The sequence below is a fragment of the Protopterus annectens genome, chromosome 3.part1, assembly GCF_019279795.1.
Source record: "Protopterus annectens isolate FY-2018-M chromosome 3.part1, PAN1.0, whole genome shotgun sequence".
Taxonomy (NCBI): Eukaryota; Metazoa; Chordata; order Ceratodontiformes; family Protopteridae; genus Protopterus; species Protopterus annectens.
This window is the reverse complement of record NC_056732.1, coordinates 1,336,574,741-1,336,595,248: the sequence shown is the minus strand read 5'-3', so window position 1 is coordinate 1,336,595,248 and position 20,508 is coordinate 1,336,574,741. Positions and strand designations below refer to the sequence as shown.

At 40.1% G+C, this 20,508-nt stretch overlaps 1 protein-coding gene across 2 annotated transcripts in view; it reads left to right on the top strand.

Annotated features, from left to right (window-relative positions):
- The window catches only part of SGK3 (serum/glucocorticoid regulated kinase family member 3), a 3,149,190-nt gene that overhangs the window by 848,008 nt on the left and 2,280,674 nt on the right, over window positions 1–20,508 (top strand). For both annotated transcript variants that reach the window (XM_044067369.1, XM_044067370.1), the window contains exon 4: window positions 15,731–15,814. In XM_044067369.1, the coding sequence (XP_043923304.1) occupies window positions 15,731–15,814 (84 nt within the window). The remainder of the gene's footprint in view (window positions 1–15,730; window positions 15,815–20,508) is intronic.

Genomic DNA, 20,508 nt, shown 5'->3' with positions numbered 1-20,508 from the left:
GATGGGTACAGTGAACTGTTTTACTGATTGGCTGGTAAGGTTGAATAGGGAGCCTTGTCTTTCTGTACAGTATAGGGGGGTCTAGTGCTAGGGTTTATAAGTGCTTGCTATGAGTTGTGAGCAAATGCCAGGCTGAGAAATGAATGGCTTGAGTGCTTAAGTTGAAAGTTTGTCTAGTTCCAAGGGAAATTTGAAGAGGAGACTTTGTGGAGCCAGGAATAGTTATACCCTAGCTAACCGGCACTGCCTGGTGCACAAACCGGGGAAATGCATTTTTTATAGCAGGGAAATGAAAGAGAGAGAGATTAGCCCAAAATGGCCAATAAACTACTAATTTCTGGGCTGAAACCACTCCTCCAGGGACAGATAAGCTGCTCAAAGCTCCCCTCTCTCACAGGTGAACAGAGAAACTTCCTTCTATCCAAGTAAGGTATGGGCAAACACAGAGATTGGTAACACAGCCCTGAATTCAGCACAAACCTGAAAATTGGACTATACTAGTTTAGAAAGGTGGGATACAAGTATTTTTTTTCAGAAAATAAAGCAGATACAATAAAAAACCCACTTTAAATGCATAGAAAAGGATACTTATTGTTATGTATCTCAGATCAGAGTTGTAGTCAATGCCCCTAGTAATAAAGTAGGAGGAAACACAAATACAGTAAAAGCAGATGAATAAAGTGCAATATATATATATATATATATATATATATATATATATATATATATATATATATATATATATATATATGTGTATATATATATATATAAAACAATAGAAAACAAACAAACGGATTTAAACAAGTTACCCAGTTAACCAGAAAAAAGGTCAAAACTGAGCCCTGTTCCAGCAGTCTTCAATCAGACAAGCTCTAACTGCACACACCTGCCACTAGGGTGCAGGGGAACCTTCTCCAAAAAAGATGGCCTGGATCAGTGCTCAACAAAGTTAGATTCAGCAGGCCTGAATCTGGTCAATGCTACAACAACAAGGCGCACCAATTTCAGAAAGAAACAGTTCAAATGAGCTGGCACAATAAGCCTGTGACCAGAAATTCAGAAGGGCAGAATCCAGCCTCTCCTCCCACAAGAGTGCAGACCACAAACCTTCTTAATGTAGAATAACTGACCTGAAGCCCAAGTGCTTAAACCAGAACTAATACACTTTTAGAATAGCAGACACTGAGCCTTCAACCAGCAATTCCCACATGCCCTGCCACAACAGTGCAGATCACAAACCTTAATGTAAAACAACTGGTATGAAGGCCAAGTGCTTAAACCAAAAGACTTAGAATAACAGTTACAATTTAATCAGGCTGCAGCAGAATAAATGAAATGGAGTACTTTTAAGAAGAGGCAAAAGCAAAATAAAGTAGGAGGAAACACATTGACCTGAACTGTTGTGCAATTTATATTTCAGTAGTTTTAACTTTCTCTTTTGTAGATTGAGTGCTTCAGAAGTTTCTTCACAGATTTCTACTCTATCCTCTTGTACCAAATTCTGTGTCAGTTTTCCACACTAAGTCTGTGCACATTTTCAATATGTGCTGTGCATGGAGACAGCCTATTTCATATTTTTTTAAAAAATCACATGCTTTATATTTGGCTGTAAGTATATCTTATCAAAATAAGTTGTCTTTCCACAGTTTTTGCACACTTGATTAGTTGCAGGACATTTATAGAGTGATTATAGCTACACCTCAAGCAGAACTTTCATGGTTTTCATCCTTCTCATTACTCCCAGAGCTTGGAGTTACTGTATTTTTGCTAGTTTTCAAATCTTCTGCCTTAGAAGAAACTACCCAAGTATATCTCCAACATAAGCTGTTGTAACTGTGTTAAAGTGATTTTTCTCACTTTACATCCAGCAATCAGTGGGTTTAACAGTGTTTCTGTCAACTGGGTGTTACTTAACTAATAATTTTTGATACCACGCACAGATGTTCATCGTGTTACACTGCTGCAGTCATTACACTTGGGTTATCCTGCCGTCAGGCGGTTCCCCAGTCGGCCTGAGTTCCAAAGTCTTGGTCCAGCATCGTTTGCTCCCTGACGTCAGTGCGAAAGGGGTATATAAGATGCAGCCGACGTCATTTTCTTCAGTCTTTCTTGCCGCGCAATGCCCGAAGCAAAAGCAGTCTGCAAGTGCCGGTCGGCCGACTCCTGAGATTTTCATTTCCGAATCCAGAACCGAAGTCTTCTACAAAGCTAAGTACCCCATTGGGGAAACTTTTTCTTGCCTCAGTCCGATGTCAGTAAAAGTTAATAACTGTATTTCTTGTGGGAAGCAAATACCTGATAAGGATTTCCATTCTTATTGCATCCCATGCCTAGGCCCAGACCACGACGTCACTGGTTGTCGGTTTTGGCAAGCGCACTATTAAACGTCGGTTTGATTTTGCCCGACATTATTTTGGCAGAAAATTTAATTATACGATGCTTTCGGAACTTCCGATGACCGCAATTCATAAAAAGCTCAAAGACAAAGACAGGCATCCGAGGCCCAAAACTGACGACGAAGCCTCTTCTAGGCCAGTCGCCGGTTCTCCGGTTTTCAGCGAGGTGCCTTCGCAGCCCCTGACAACCGTTTCTGCAGAACAACAGGCAGCCACCGACTCCTTAATGGAGATGGCTGGGCCATCGGACTCCCAAGTTTTACAGACTACCGAAACCGACCCTGCAGAGGGATCCGGTGCACATGAGCCACCTGTAACTTCAGAGGGTGTCTTCAGACCTAGTCAGCTTAGCCTTAAACCCTCTTCTATGTCTAAACCGCCTCTTAAATCAAAGAAATCACGGTCTCCAGGACAGGCCTCCATGCCTAAGAAACAAATGCTCAAAATGGCCGAAGACCTGATCACTCTGATCAGGGGGTCCCATCCCCCTCCCGATAAAAGGCCCAGACAGGATGTGGATTATGACTCCTCCGACCAGGTGTCCATTACCTCAGAGTCTTCCTCAGACCTAGGTTATTCTTTACCCCCTTATGAGGATTCTGATGCTGAGGAATCCATTCTATCAGCCTCTCCACCAGAGGATTACTCTTTTGGGGAAACTTTACACACCATGAGGGAGCATTTCCATTGGGAAGGCCAGGATTATTCTGAATCCAAGAAAAGGCTCAGAGAATTTCTTCTTTTGCCTCAACACAGACCCCTGGCTATTCCACTAGTGTTAGATATTGTGGATGATGTGTACACTGAATCCAGCTTAAATCCTGATTCCTCTCCAGCTCCAGTTAAACTAGACAGGTATTACAGAGTCCCTGACTCACACAAAGTTCTGTATAAAAGCCCAGTGGCAGACCCAGAAACTATTTCTCAGGGACCCAAAGGGCCTCATCAGCAAATAACCCAGTTCCCTCCTACAGAGACTCCAGAGCATTAGACAGATGGGGAAAGAAATATATACATCTGCAACTTTAGCAATGAGAGCTTTGAATTGCCAGTTTCACATGTTAAAATATCAGCAATTTCTGATGTCTCAGTTGAAACAAAAAAATGCTTTCAGATACAGATCCTCCTAATTTTAAGGAAATGCAGGATTTATTGCATGCTGCTGAACAAGTGGGAAAACATACTTTGCAATGTGGTTTTGATTCTTTAGAGGCCTCCTGCAGAGCAGCAGTTACAGGCTCTGTCATTAGAAGACATGCATGGTTAAAGGAACATACATTACCAGATCATGATAAAGCATAACTACTGGATGCATCTTTGCAGCATGATGTCCTATTTGGAGTTAAGGCAGAAGAGGTACTAAAGAAAATGGAGGATAAGGCAAAATCTATGCAAACTGTGAAAGATTTCTTACAGGTACAGCCTCTTCGATTTAGGAGAAACTGGCCAACCAAGAATTGGTCATTTCCAGTTACAGACAGACCCCAAAGGGGCAAATACAGACGTCCAAGAGGTAGAGGACAGCCACAAGGCCCTTACAGGCCTAGACAATGGGGTGCACCAGACCAGAGAGAAGGGGAAGACAGGCAACAACCTTACAAAAAACAGTCCCAATGATTTCCCACTACAGCTGCCAAACATTTCTCTCTTGGCAGCCCCATTGGGAGGAAAACTAGCCCTTTTCTATCACAATTGGCATATGATCACCAAAGACAAATGGGTTCTTAATATCGTTTCACAGCGTTACAGGTTCCACTTTCTCACACTGCCAAGGTTAAAAGGAATGCCAAATTTGCCACCAAGTCAATGGGCAGAGGCTCAAAAACAAATTACAGCACTCATGACCATGGGAGCTATTCAAAAGGTACCTCCACAGGAACAAAGACAAGGATTTTACTCAAGACACTTTCTGGTACCCAGAAAAGACAAAGCCTGGAGGCCTATTCTGGATCTTTCATCTCTAAACACTTACCTGGATGTCCAGAAATTCAGAATGTTGACATTACAGTAGCTTCTTCCCATGCTGGGCAAGCAAGCTTGGCTCGTGACCTTGGACCTCAAGGAGGCATACCTGCATGTCCCTATCAGACAAAACTGCAGAAGATACCTCAGATTCATTGCTGGTCCAATGCATTATCAATTCTCTGCACTGCCATTTGGCTTATCTGCTGTGCCCAGGGTCTTCACAAAGTGCCTGGCACCAGTAATTGCATTTTGCAGACAAAGAGGAATTCAAATTTACCCATACATGGACGACTGCCTAATTCTAGCAGAGAGCAAAGACCTTCTCCTAAAGCATCTGGCATTTGTAAAAAAGTTACTAAGTTGCCTGGGGTACACAGTAAACAAAAATAAATCAAAACTAGTGCCCTCACAACAGATAATATTCCTGGGTGCCAGCTTGAACACAACGGCCCAGATGGCTTATCTCACGCCAGACAAGCAAGGACAGTTGACTCAATACTTTCAATTGATGGCAACAAAGACCCGACTCCCTGCAAGAAAAATTCTGCAGGCCTTGGGCTACATGGCATCTTGCATACTACTAATTTCATATGCCAGACTGCATATGAGGAAACCACAATGGTACCTAAATAGTGTATGGTCTCAACACTGTCAAAGTTAGTAAACAGTTATGCCACTAATACCTTGCCTTCAGAAGGAGTTTCGATGGTGGGCTCAAGCTTGTCACCTAAACAAGGGACAGCCTTTTACTCAACCCACACCCAGGCAAACACTGACAACAGATGCATCGGATTACACCTGGGGAGCACACATGGCAGGAAAATGCATTCAGGGCAAGCGGCCTATAGAACAAAAGCGTCTTCACATCAACCAAAAAGAGATGCTAGCTGTACAAAATGCCCTTATAGCTTTCAAGGTCCTACTACATCCAGGACAACTGCTACTAAAGACAGACAACACCACAGTCATGTGGTACATAAACAAGCAAGGGGGCACCCATTCCTGCCCCCTCTGCAGACAAGCAATGACTTTGTGAAACACAGCTATAAACTATCAGGTTCATCTACAAGCACAATTCCTGCCAGGAGAGAAAAACACACTGGCAGACGACTTAAGCAGAAATATTATGGATCCCCACAAATGGGAATTGAATCCACAAATATTCAGAATGATAACATAAACATGGTGGAGCCCAGAAATAGATCTATTTGCATCACCAAAGAATTGCCAGCTACAGAAATTCTGCACAAGGAGTTACCATCCACAAGCATGGAAAGTGGATGCCCTCTCATTCAGCTGGAAAAACCTAACAGTATACGCATTCCGACCACTGCCTCTTCTTCCAAAGGTACTCATAAAAGCCAGGCAAGAGGAGCCAAAAATGATCCTGATTGCACCAGACTGGCCACGCCAGCACTGGTACCCAATCTTAAAAACGTAGCACAAAGACCACCCTGGATTTTGCCTCAAACACCACATCTGCTCTCTCAGAACAACAATCAGATTCTCCACAGCCAGCTAAGGACCTTAAACCTTGCTGCATGGAAGATACCTTAGCAAAGCAAGCAATGCCTCTCTCCAAAACTGCTATGGATGTTATCCTGGAGACCAGAAGGCCTAGTACCAGGAAAGCCTATTCGGATAAATGGAAAAGATTCTGTTCCTGGAACCAGGTTCACAGCCTTGACCCTCTTGTACCAAACATTCCTCAGATACTACAATATTTGACTGAGATGCTGGACAAAGGCCTCTCTTTTTGATCCATCAAGATCCACGCCTCTGCTTTGTCTGTCCATTACAACACGGAGCCACCAATTTTCTCTAATCCTTTGCTAAAGCAGTACCTCAGAGGGGCAAAAAACATAAGACCGCCCCATAGAGCACCTGCTCCAACTTGGGACCTCAACTTTGTTTTGGAAAAATTAACTTTACCTCCTTTTGAGCCAGCTAGCACAGCAGAATTAAAATATATCTCTTGGAAAACTGCTCTGCTCCTGGCACTAACATCAGCACGAAGAGTTTCAGAATTACAGGCACTAATGGCAGTGGAATCTTTCCTCATTTTCACCAGTACAGGGTGTCCTTAAGAACTAACCCTACATTTATGCCCAAGGTAGTTTCAAGTGTCTCTCTAAACCAAACTATTCACTTGCCAACTTTTTATCCAAAACCACAGAATAAAGGGGAGAGACTACTGCATTCATTGGACATTCACAGGCAGTTACGCTTCTACTCGGACAAAATCAAAGCTTTCAGAAAATCTGAGCAATTATTGGTAGCATGTGCTGCAGGAGCACAGGGAAAAGCCATTTCAAAACAGACTATCTAAATGGATAGGACATTGTGTACGTTTCTGCTATACGCACCATGGAAAACCTGTGCCTACCAGCATTAGATCTCACTCCACCAGGGCAACAGCCACTTCTACGGCCTACCTCAGAGGAGTACCTACCAAGGATATTTTGGAAGCAGCAACATGGAGCTCTGTGCATACCTTCACTAAGCATTACCATCTGCCTTTATACTCCAAATCCAGAGCTGGCTTCGCCTCTGCAGTACTGCAGGGCCTTATAGCCACCCCTAATGCATCATACAACCAGCCACCCTACCTCAGCTTTGGGATTCTACCCAAGTGTAATGACTGCAGCAGTGTAACACGATGAACATAGTACAGTTTTGTACCTACCATAAATGTAGATGTTCGAGTGTTTACACTGCTGCAGTCCAGGTTACCCTCCCTCCACCCCTCTTTATTGCTGGTACGTACCTAGGTCTTCTACCCTTTACTACCTATAGGGGGGTATTTGCTGGTAACTAAAAGTTGTAGTTTGCTTTTCTTATTTATGTTTTATTAGCAATTTGTATTGCCTACCTATTTGGGGGCACCTGACATCTGGGGCCAGAAAAACTGAAGAAAATGGCATCAGCTGCATCTTATATACCCCTGTCACACTGACGTCAGGGAGGAGGCGACAGCAACCGATGCCGGACCAAGACTTTGGAACTCAGGCTGTCTGGGGAACCGCCTGACGGCAGGATAACCCAAGTATAATGACTGCAGCAGTGTGAACACTCGAACATCTACATTTATGGTAGGTACAAAACTGTACTTTCTGTGTTATACTAGTGAATCGTGTAACTCACCAAATTCAGTCTGAGTCATTCTTGGAATTCATGAACATTCCTTTGTGCTGTTTTGAAGAACAGTTTGCAGATATTTTTCTGTCCCATCACAGCTGTACATAGTATATTTGTTGCTGTTTTGGAACTCAGACATATTAACTTGAAGATATTCTTCCCATTGTGTCTTGCAGAAATGAAGCACACTGTACTTTTTCACACTTAGACACAGCTCATAACTAGGAATAAAACTCATCATTCTACAATTTCCATGTCTTAAACTAGTTGCCCTATAGAAAGAGTTTTCCTGGAAGCTGTAGCTGTATCTTCATAAAAGATAAATTACTAATTTGCAGTCACCTCTGCCATCATGTAACATTTGACTTCAGAAATACACATAAGGAAATGAGGCAGAAAACTGAGTGTTGCTAGCTCTGTCAGATTTATTTTCACAATGTACACTGGCTTGCAGTAAACCAGGTCAGATAATAATATGAGGTACTCAATGAGGTTAAAGGCACCAGAAATTCAAAAATATGTGCTGATGTGTGATGGATAGTATAGCTCTGTCATTGTCATTGCTACCTGTTTTGCTTGCACAATACAAGTTGACGTCACTGCAGGCAGTTGTGGCATTTGTTGAGATTATTTTCATCATTAAAACTGGAGCCATAATATGTTGTCATCCCTTGTCATCAGCCTAGATTAGTCCAGTTATAGAGTACAGTGTCCCCTTTAGCATTTACTTAGCCAGATGTAGTGTGAGCTAGAAAGACCAAAAAAGGTTTCTAACTTAAATTATTATTGGTCTAAAAATCTTTAGCTATCAAGACAAGATGGTAACCCTGTACCTGTACTCTCTGTCTTATAGGCCCCTATGAGAAGGTCTGTCTTTCTTTTTGTGTCATTAAAGTGCTTACCCTAGTGAATCTCTTGTACCTTCATAACACAGCTCTCCAGTCAAACTAAAGTCTAAATTTGTTACCAACATTTAACTAATCTCTGGGACAAATTGTTTTTACATGCTAAACAGAATGACACCTTCACGTCTTTTAAAGCAGAATGTGGTGGTTGAGTTAATATCTGCAAATTCACTTGTAGACTGTAGAAAGGTAAATTTAGAAGGATTATTCACTTCTGTGTTGGGATCATTTGCTTTATGTGAAGGAAACATTCCTGATTATAGTGGGCTGCTTCCAGATATCTGCAGGTCACCTGTCTCATTTTGATTACTGGATTAGATAAATTGTGTGGTGTAGAGCGGACAGATTTGTCCCAACCCAATGCTAGTATGTTGCCAGTTGTGCACTGTACTGCAGGAGGATGTATGGCTGCAAGCCAGGCTGTTTTTTGCCTGATAGGTCTACATGTGGTTTGGCTAACACAGCTATGTTTTTATTGTAATAAGTAAATAAAATTACATTATAATGCAAGTGCCATCAGCTTTTTTAACAAATAGTCTAGACTTCCTCCATTAAATATATGTAGCCAAACAGAAAATGTCTGAAGACCTCTTCAACAAGCTGAGATGTTTACTTGGATTGTTTGTCAATCCCTCTTATTTGTGTTATCTTTTGTTCTTCATTAAAATACATATTTTTAAAAACAAATATGATTAATTTAGAGATTTCCAGTAACATGTATAGTAAAAGAAAGGCTACTTACTAAGTAATACATAGTTCAGGTACAGATAATAAATAGATTGATACAGTTACTGAGTACAGTTGAATAATACAGCGAACATGTATGTGCTAACCCTGGCAGACTGCTTATCATTTGTGCAGGACAAAATAAAAGTCTAAAGGTGCATTTTGCTTGAAATGTTTGTCTAAGAAGGTGGTAGGCAGTGTAAACAAGGAAGGAAACCAGTTATGAGGTCATCAGGCACATTTTAAAAGCATCAGCTTGCAACCTTATTGTTTTAATTTTTCATTTTCATCATATCTAAGTGAATAGTTATTTCCTGTTAACTATTATAGTTTATTTTCAATATTGTACATGTATGGTTGCATAGATATGGTGTGTAAAATGATTAACATTGTATGTTGATGTCAGACTATTTCTCATATCCATTTATTATACATATTGCATTATTCTGATGTTGTCAATTTTCATTTTATAAACCTAAAGCAAGGCACACACAGAGCTCAGCAAAACCGACAACTGCTTTAATGAACAAGCACAAACAAACGAAATTGCAAAGCACAAGCAACAGCACAATAACTCTGTAAAGTTAATCCACATATGTTTTTTGTCACAAAAGTATATATAATAAATAGATATGTATATATATTTTGTTATATAAAATGCTTCAAACATATCTATTTATAATATCTATTTATTATATATACTTTTGGTTTTAACTTTTAGATTCATTCACCTTTAAGGTTCATGTGTTTTAATGCATTTTGCATGTGTAATTGAATTTGTTCACTCATTGGTTCATTTGAATTAGATTAGTTTATTCATCAAAGGAAGAGAGGTTAGGTATCTGATGAAGTCATTGTGACGAAAACGTATGTGGATTAACTTTACAGAGTTATTGTGCTGTTGCTTGTGCTTTGCAATTTCGTTTGCTGTGTTGTGCTGCTGTGATTTAGCTTGCTGTGGATTGTTTTTGTGCTTGTTCATTAAAGCAGTTGTCCATTTTGCTGAGCTCCGTGTGTGCCTTACTTTAGGTTTACTAGTTTTTATCTTGGTTACTCAGACCACTGGTTTGGTTTATTAATTTTCATTTTATCCTCAACATTCCGAACTTCAGAACTGACTTGGCCATTACTGCAGCTCATGAAAGCCAAAAACTCTTGAGCTTAACCTTTACCCACAATGCTGCTCTCCTATTTACCCCAGATCTTGTTTGCCGCTCACCATGATAGACGCGTTTGCCATTGCTCTCGAGCCAAGTGTTGCTTTTTTGATATGTTTCAAAATTTGAAAGAGTTTTCTACTTCATTACTTCTTTACCTCTGAATTAGTTGTTAACACACCCACTTCTTCCTAACCCTTTTAGAATTGTTCTCTCCTTCTCTTTCTGTACACCTTGGTGTATTCTGAACTATCATTGTTGATAGTTTTTTTGTCCTCTGTACACCTCTCTGTATTCCCATCTATCATTGTTGATAGTTTTTTTTTTAAATGGAGGAGAAAGCAGCAGGAAGAAAAACTATTTCTTTCTTTAGTGAGTGTTACTGCTTGTGAGGCTTTTCTACCTGTATGTGTGTGCGTGTGTGTGTTATTGTCATTTGTATAGCTGGCCTGTTGTCGTCAATTTTTTTTACAAACTTTGAAATTTTCATTATGGCTGATAAATATAAAGTTTCTGGATTCAAAAGGCAGAAATGAAGGCACAAAATTCCTATGTAAGATGCTCATTTGCTGTGTGTTTATTACCTAGGCCCTGTTCACCTTCAAGAAGACTGTTCTGTATGTCATAGTTTCAGTCACAGGGAGCTAGTGGAAAGATGTAACCAACTTATGTTGAATGGTATGCTCCCATCAGCCTTCAGTGAGGCCTTATGTGGTACTGACAAAGCTAAAAGTAAGACCAATATGTCTTCTCCTTCCTCATCTTCTTCTTCCAAAGCTTTGGACACACCAAAAAGGAGAAGCCTATTGGTGCCTTCCACTCTGTCAGCACCATCCTCGAAAAGGGTTAAATCTTCAGTTCATTTGGAACCCTTGGAACCAACCAACTCCTCTACTAAAACATCAGTCCTGAAGGGACCTATGGAACCGAGTTTATCAGAGCAGCAAAGTCTTCGGCACCTAGCATTTTGGTGCCGGAGCATCTTGAATTTTCGACACCAAAACTTTTGGCACAGACATCTCTTTCGTTATCGACTACTTTGTCACCAAGGAAGCATACTGACAAGCAATCCATTGTAGATCTTCCAAGAAACTCATATTCACCCTCTATCAACCGCTGTGCATGAAGGCTGCCTTCACCTTTACTGGAAAGACCAAAATTGCTCTCCACCCTATCTATCCATACCATCAAGAGCTTAACTGAAGATGATGTGGAGAGGTGGGTGAATAAGATACTCTGGGTGAGAGGATTTTCAGGCATTTGTTCGGCCTCAGCCCTCTCTGTTATGGGAGCCGATCCTTCCCTTACCCCTCCATTTTTTCCTGCTCTGACTTCATCTGAAGCAGCAGAGGTCTTGGCTCTGAGCTGCCTGGTGCCAGCTGTATTGGTTCCAGAGCTATACCTATCTTCGGAACTGGTTTTTGCTTGGAGGTCTTTGGTCCTATCAGATTCAGAAGCCTCACAGAGCCAATTCTGTCCTGAGAGCTACGGGGGGTGTATGTTGACTCCTGTTTTTTTGGAGCCATCTCTGCACCTTGGGGCTTCAGCATGGATCAGTTCAGCTTCGGTCTTGGAAGCTGTCTGTTCGGAGCAGGGAGTGACCACGGTTCCGAGGCAGTCTTTCTTGGTTCTGGGCTCCCTTCTCTCTTTGGGCATTCAGCTTTCAAGGCCATGGAGGGAGCCCTGACTGCAGCAGTCAGGCAGTCGGCCCCTTCCACTTTGGAGCCAGTGTCCCTTACACCCAGATATTCAACCTGCACTCCACTTTGTCAGTGAGTGCCAAGACCACAAGAGTCCTGATATCTGTTCTCCCCTCTTCTGATACCTCCCAAGATGACTCCACTGAGGAGGTCCCTAAGAAAAGAAAGTGCAAGAGGAAGCACTTTGATTCCTCAGAGGAATTGATCACTAAAGACACTGACTTCAATGAAGGGGGGATCCCCAAGTACACCCCATGATGATGTCTCCTTTGGAGATTTTTTGGAAATATTGAAACAGAGGGGTGACTGGAAGTACCAGAATCCCTTTTCTGAGGAGTCAGTGTGCCTGCAGGCCTATGGCACTTGACCTATACCTCTTGGATGACTCCACCTGCTGATGAGCACATTCAGTTGATCTCTCACCAGGTGTGGAAGTCCCCTGATATTATCGAACGGGAAATGAAAATTGACCCCAGTCTCAGAACTTGAAGTTCATAAGATCCCTGCTAAAGTCTCGAACTTCTATAGCTTCTCTTCCCCCTGTAAGATTACAGAAATTCAGAGTACAGGTACAGAAAGTAATCAACAACACAAAAATGACCACTTATCTAGTTCTTCAAGCACTTGGCTCCAAGGCTGCAGCTGTAACTCTAGCTCCCTTGGAAAGATATCACATGAGGATACTTCAGTGGTTGCTAGCGTCTCACTGGTCAATGTTACACCAACCCATGTCGAATGTGATTTTGATCACCAATCTTTGTAGGAAAGATTTAACTTTGTGGATGCATTCCAAAGACATTCTTCTAGGCCGCCCCTTTGTCCCATAATAACCCCAAGCCACAGTGACCACGGATGCCTCCCATATAGGGTGAGGGGGGCATTATCTGGGCAAGAATGTCCAAGGCACTTGGTCCCCTACAGACGCCAACTTGCATATCAATGCACTGGAGTTAAGAGCAGTGCTTTTATTGTTCCACGTCTTTGAGACTGCTCTTCCTTTGGGAACAGTTGCGATTCAGATGGACAATATATCAGTGGTTTGGTACATCAACAACCAGGGAGGAACCAATTCCTATCCCCTTTGTTGAGAAGCTTTTAGAGTGTGGCAGTGGGTAATCTCTTCCAACAACTTTCTGATAGCAATGCACATTCTGAGGAGTTCCAATGTGATAGCAGACAAACTAAGCAGATGTATTCTCTTGCTCACAAGTGGTCTCTCAGTCCAAAGGTGACGGAAAGGATTTTCTGTCAGTGGGGACAGCCTTGCTGTGACCTATTTGCTTCTCCCCTAAATATGAAGTGCAGCAACTCTTTGCCCTGATCCCCCCCCCCCCCCCGGGGGAGTCACTGAGAGATGCTCCTCTCCACATTTGGCCTGCTGTATGACATTCCCCCATTCCTCTAATCCCAAAATTCATACAGAAAGCAATCAGGATGAAGAGCAAAGTAATCCTCACTGCACATTACTGGCCTCGACATATATGATTCCCCTTTCTTTTGCCTTATCTGATTCAACAGCCTTGGATTCCAGACCCAGCTCCAGACCTTTTATCCCATCCAGAGGGATTAATCCATCCAAACATTGCATCAAGCTGACAGCTTGGTTTCTGCAATTCCGTTAATAGCCGATCTTCCCTCACTTTCATCCCCAATGTGTTGTATTCTCAACTACCCATAAACTGTATACTAGCAAATGGATGAGGTTTAACTTTTAGGCTCATGATAACAATATAGATCCTTTTTCAGTACTCAGCAATAAAATCCTAGAATTTGTTGCTTCACTTTTTAAAGCAGGTGGTTCCCACTCTGCCATAAAAATTCAATTAGCTGCTATTTCTAATTTCCATAATGGTTTTAAAGAATACTCTTTGGCTTCTCATAAACTTTGCAAAGCCTTTTTAAAAGGAATACTCTTGCTAACCCCCCCTTACAAAGATGCTGCCCCACCTTAGGAAATCAACTTAGTGCTGCAAGCCGTTGTTCAACCTCCCTTTGAACCATCAGCTGAATGTGATCTGAAACTTTTATGCCAGAAAACCATATTTCTATTGGCAATAACTTCCGACAGAAGAATTGCAGAAATACAAGCTTTATCATGTAAAAACCCCCTTACCTGATTTCCCCCAAAGATAGAGTTTTGTTAAGAATCAGTCCTTCCTTTTTGCCAAAGGCAATGTCAGAGACCAGCATTAATCCGACTATTAATTTACCAGTATTTTTTTCCCAGCTTTGCAAACAAAGGTGAATATTTCTTACATTTATTAGATGTTCACAGACAAATACATTTCTGTCTACAGAGAACTAAGGATTTAAGAAAATTCGACCAACTGTTTGTGTCATTTTCATCTACAAGACTTGGCCAGCGAGTGAGCAAAGTGACATTAGCCAGATGGCTCAAAGAATGTATTTATTTTATCTATAATAAGAAAAAAAATTAAATTGCCTAGGTCTGTAAAGGCACATTCTACAAGAGCCGTAGCTACAGCAGTTTTTCAGTCTAGAGCTTCTTTGGATGATATTTGTGTAGCAGCAACTTGGGTTTCTCCTCATACCTTTATTACTCATTACAAACTGGATCTGGTCTCCAGGGAAGACTGTCATTTCGTTCTATAGTGCTCATGAATATCCTTCCTTCAGTCCTCCTAAAGTCTAAGGTAGCTGGGGACTCTGTCCCAGATGTTGAGAATAAAATGAAAATTAACGACATCAGATAAGGAAGTCATGTGCTCACCATAATGTTTCATCTGTGTTGTCCATTTTCATTTATCCTCAACTCCCCTCCCTCCTTTCCCCTGCTCTTGAAGTTTTTGGTGGAAGGGATAGTGGATATATATTACTTATTGTTATTCTTATATGGTTCCAGGTATGGTTTTTATGAAGGCTTTTGTTTTTCATTCTGTCTGTTTTCAGCAAACTCAATCTGAGGTAAATAAGAGAGGAGCCTTGTGGGTAAGGGTTAAGCTTAAGAATTTTTAGCTTTCACGAGATGTAGTAACGACCAAATCTATTCTGAGGTTTGGAACCGAACCCATATGTCGAGGATAAAAGAAAATGGGCGACACAGATGGAACGTTATGGTGAGTACATAACTTCTTTCTATATGTACCATCGGGCCCAGGTTATGCATGACAAGGGTCTCACTTTACCTATTTAAAAAAAAATTGTGGAGGAACAGACATTGTAAGTGATTGGTAGTGTGGAGTACCATTTAAGCAAAGGCCCATAAAGTAAGTCAGTGAGCTGGAAGTGTGGTCATAGAAAAAAACTGGTTAAGACCAAGTGAAACACAGTAAGTTCAAGAAAATTGCCACTGAACAATGTAGTAGAGAATTGTAAGGAGGAGTAGCCTGTGATTTACATGGGATTTTGTTTTTGCTGAGTGATCCCATAATTTAGAAAGCCATGAAGTATTTGTTTATTTTGCTATTGGCCCAAGGTGTGAGTACGTGTGTGTGTGTGTGTGCCTTCTGTGGAAGGTTGGGTGCCGGACTGGCAACTCGACACTGTAAAACTCCACTGCCAGTCATGAGCGGACAGGTGATCCGCTGTGGCGACCCCTAACTGGGAAAAGCCGAAAGAAGAAGAAGTACAATATGATATGAGATAATGGGATTAGCAGGTATAGCTACATGGTTGGTATTGTGTCAGTGCAACCACCTGTGAAGTTAACTGAAGTTAATGTGCTGTATTCCTATTAATTATTGCTTCATTAAATTTATTGTGTGTTTTTTTTTTTCTTACAGGTTTACAAAGTTATGGTTTCAGTTGGCAGAAAAGAATGGTTTGTTCTTAGACGGTATGCTGAATTTGATAAACTGTATAACACGGTAAGTGCATTGTATTTCAGTCGAGTTACATCTTTCAGTAGTCTAGTACATGTAAACTCAGTCTTTTTACCTTAAGTCAACATGTTTTTGTATGATGTTGTTTTCCCCGTTATGCCATTTCATAGATTACAACACTGGAAACTAAAATATAATGTTTGGAACAGTTTTTTTTTTTTTTTTTTTTTTTTGCAAAGACCACTTTGTTAGCCACATTCTGGATTGCTGTGAAACATTGTTCTACTTTATAGGCTCATAAGTAAGTACTAGGCTAGCTGCCATTGAGAGCCATTTTAAGCCTAGCCATTTTTCTTTTTGATGAGCAAATTAACCTATTCTCTTTGGTTAAAGATTGGCCTTACCCTTGCCATGGTTCATAATTATATATTACCTCTAATAAGAATTATTGAGATCATACAATAGATAGTTTGAGGGGACCCATGAATTGAATAAATAATTTAGAAGCTGCCTCTGTCTATTAGTAGTACATAGGGTAGTACTGGGGTAACTTTTCTGTTTCCCATCCATAGATCTAAGTTGCATTTGAATATGGGAAGGTATGTGCTTTGTTTTATGTGGATGGATAGTCTGTTCCACATCAGCAATATCCTCTCTGTGATATTCCTGTCTCTCTAAACTATTCTGTTGATGTTGCAGAAGAGGTTTAGATCACTAGACTGAATATTTCTGATGCCATTTGACTTGCTGATATGCAGTAAATATTTTAGGATTGTATTGGAGGATGCCTTGTATGACAGACATGGGTCTCATGTTAGCAGTTTATAGGATACTGAGTATAGTGACAGGGCTTTTTATCAGTCCATGTAGGACATATTGCTTATATTTTATATCCTTTTAGTAAGGTGTCATTGTGGGCATTCCGGTTGTTGCATGTGCCTGGGCAGATACATGCCAAAAGGGCATTATACTCCATGATTGGCCTACTGAGGGCTGAATAAAGAGGAGCAATGACATCCCCAGATCTAGACACAACCCGTTAGTTTATAAGCTGTGCAGTATAGAAGGGCTTTTTTTTACGACAATGGGCACTTGTGGACAGTGACCTAGCTTTTGACCAACATAGGTTCCTGAATCCAAACAACTGAGTCAACTCTTAGGATCTGTATTGTCAATGTGTTAGCTCCCTGAGATAGGTGACTTCCCAAAGGATACAGTAATGATTTTTTGGCAGTTAGTTTCAGTCTATGATTTTGGCACCAGTTATTTATTTGGGAAAAACCTTCCTGCAAGATGGCTAAGTCAATTGGGGCATTAATGACTGCTTCTAGGTCGCAGTCTTCTGGAAACTTGGTTTTTGATTTGAGGATCTTTGGCTGTAAATGTTAAAATTAGTAAAAACAATGCACACAAGTATTCTGTCATGCACCATTTATCCACTCAGTACTACCAAAGAGTTCTACTTCCTGTGAAGGATAGCACCATCTCACAGAGGTTTTTATATTTATAGTTCTGCATCCTACTTATTTCCAGTTTGACACCGCTTCTATTGTATTCTTCAGCCTTTAATTAGACTCCTCTTCTGATGTTATATTTATGACTGACTACATTGTTCATTTTCCCTTAAGTTTACTATATCCACTGCTGTCTCACAGGGTCAAGTAAAAAATACTAAACCACAGTTTTATGCCATGCTATGTATTGGGTAATCTACTGTAAAATAACTTTAAAGAATTATTTTGTTTTGCTTTCAGTTTTTGCCATAAAATTTGTTCAGAATTTTACTGTCAGACAAATTAAATCACTGAAAAATGAGTTAAGTATCATTTCAAACCATTAGTTATCTTCTGCTGATTTGAAAATATTGGATAAATAGTCTGTATGGATCCAGGTTCCAGGTGATAACATTATCAGAGGAATAGAATGGATTTAATTTCACAAAATTTAAAGAAAAACATCATATGGTAATTCAAACGGGTGAGGGGTGTTAAAAGAAATAAAGGACTTTCTACATATGCTTAACTTTTTTCAGATTCCCAATGATCTCGAAGATGGTCTTGAACAACCTTTTAGGGCTGAAGAAGTTTTGCTGTCTATTAAGTTTCTTAAAATAGCAAGCCTTCTGGACCAGGTGGTTTTATGTCCAAATTCTATAAAAGGTTTTCTGTAAAAAAAATAGTTAAATGTTATTACCGTGGTGTTATTATGACCATGCTTTCTTTCAAACCAAGTACAGATCTGCCTACTCTTACAAATTGTAGGCCTATAACCCTAATAAATATTGAGTTAAAGATACATACTACAGTTTTAGCCAGCAAAAATCAAATATAGATGACCAAGCATTGATTCCACAATTCAACTGAGTTTCAAAAATTCTGGCAAATGTCTAATCAAACCATTACTATGTATGTACTTGTGTCTGTGTTACTCAGAGATCAGTACAATGGCTGTATTCTTGTAGTACCAGTTGATGGTCCTTATGCTTTCAACAGAGTTTATTAACATTTTCTGTTCACATTTCATGCTAAATTTAAATTTCTTCAATCATGCATTGACACAGTTAAAAAAAAAAACTGTGAAGTCCTTAACCACACTGTACTTTAATGGCCAACCTTTTAAACCAATTTGTGTCAAAAATGGCATGTGTCAAAGATGCCTGTTATCACCGTGTTTATTTATTTTTTGTGTAAAACCTCTGCTTAAGATATGTTAGTACAGAATCAGATAACTGTGCCATACACTACATTTGCAGATGATGAAAGAGTGTTATTTTCAAGCTCCATTACCATTACATAACATTGTTAAGATAATAGATATCATTAACTTATTCTGTAGAGCATTCTAGTATTACATTTAAGTAAATTAGTGTTATTTTCTTTTTAAGATTATCTGATCTTTAAATCTTCATGACCATGCTAGTGCAGTTTTGTCAGAAAAATAGTACCTTGGCGTTACATTTTTGCAAAACAATTCTGATTATCACTTAAGTAACTTATAATAATGCAAGAATAAGATAAAGCAAACTCTAACCAAATGGCCTGCATTTTTTCTATTATTTCAAAAAATACATTATCAAGATGGACATCTTTATATGTACATTTATGTAAATTCTTAACTCAGCACATTTCTAAAATCCATCATCCTCTTTCGGCTTTTCCCGTTAGGGGTCGCCACAGCGGATCATCTTTTTCCATTTCTTCCTATCCTCTGCATCTTGCTCTGTCACACCAACCGCCTGCATGTCCTCTCTCACCACGTCCATAAACCTTATCTTAGGCCTTCCTCTTTTCCTCTTACCTGGCAGCTCCATCCTTAGCATCTTTTTCCCAATGTACCCATCATCCCTCCTCAGCACATGTCCAAACCAACGCAATCTCGTCTCTCTTGCTTTGTCTCCAAACTGTCCAACATGAGCTGACCCTCTAATATACTGATTCCTAATCCTGTCCATCCTAGTCACACCGAGTGCAAATCTTAACATCTTTAACTCTGCCACATCCAGCTCTGACTCCTGCCTTTTTGTCAATGCCACTGTCTCCAACCCATATAACATAGCTGGTCTCACTACCCTCTTGTAGACCTTCCCTTTCACTCTTACTGGTATCCGTCTGTCACAAATCACTCCTGACACTCTTCTCCACCCATTCCACTGTGCCTGTACTCCCTTCTTCACCTCTCTTCCACATTCACCATTACTCTGAACTGTTGATCCCAAGTACTTAAACTCGTCAACCTTTACCAACTCTTCTCCCTGCATCCTCACCGTTCCTCTACCCTCCCTCTCATTTACACACATATATTCTGTCTTAGCCCTGCTGACCTTCATTCCTCTGCTCTCTAGAGCATATCTCCACCTCTCCAGAGTCTCACATTTCTAAAATATTTATTAATATTCACAGATCTTGATAAGTTCATTTAATCTTTTAAACTGTGTATACATCTTAAAAGAAATATCTGTACTTAAAAATATGGGAAGTTTTTGACAATCTGATTCATATCTCTGTTCTCTATGGAGTTCAATAGAAGTATCTAGAGGAAATGCCACCTAGCTCCCTGTGTGGCTTATGAGATGTTCAAATGTATATTGTTTCTTTATTTATTTATTGCACAACAGTCAGTTGTGATACCATACTTTTACAATCTGGTCAAAAATGTTTCTTTGTATAAAATTCAGTTGTGCTAGCACCTTATTTTCCATGTAAGAGATTTTTTAACTTAACTTTTGGTTGGTTTTCATTCCTGATGGTTCTTTTCAGTAATTGGCTCAATTTAAATGAGACAACTCTATTTGCTTTAACCTGTTGTTTGTTAATAATCCATATATAGTTAAGGGGAGCATCTGTAAACTGCTTGTTGACAGTTTTTATTATATATGTCTTTGTTCGTAGAGAATGCAAATAATGAAGAAAGTACGTGGCAAGTTTACCATACTCTGGCCAGTATAGCTGCATATTTTCCTGACATCACATTAGCATGAAAGGATGCAGTTCATGGGACTCTGATAACCAAAGTACATGTAAAATATTGCTCTTTTGTGGAGATGGTGTGATATGTTTTCGATCGGAGATTAAAGTAGTTTTGTATTCAGTTAATCAAGCCTTAATTTGGTATGTCGATATTTTATATAGATTTGATCAGTTTATTTCAAAAGAGACTTTTATTCTGATACAAATCTATTTGGGAACTTTTCCCCACGTCATTACTAAATGTACAAGAGCTTATAAACCATCTTAACAGTC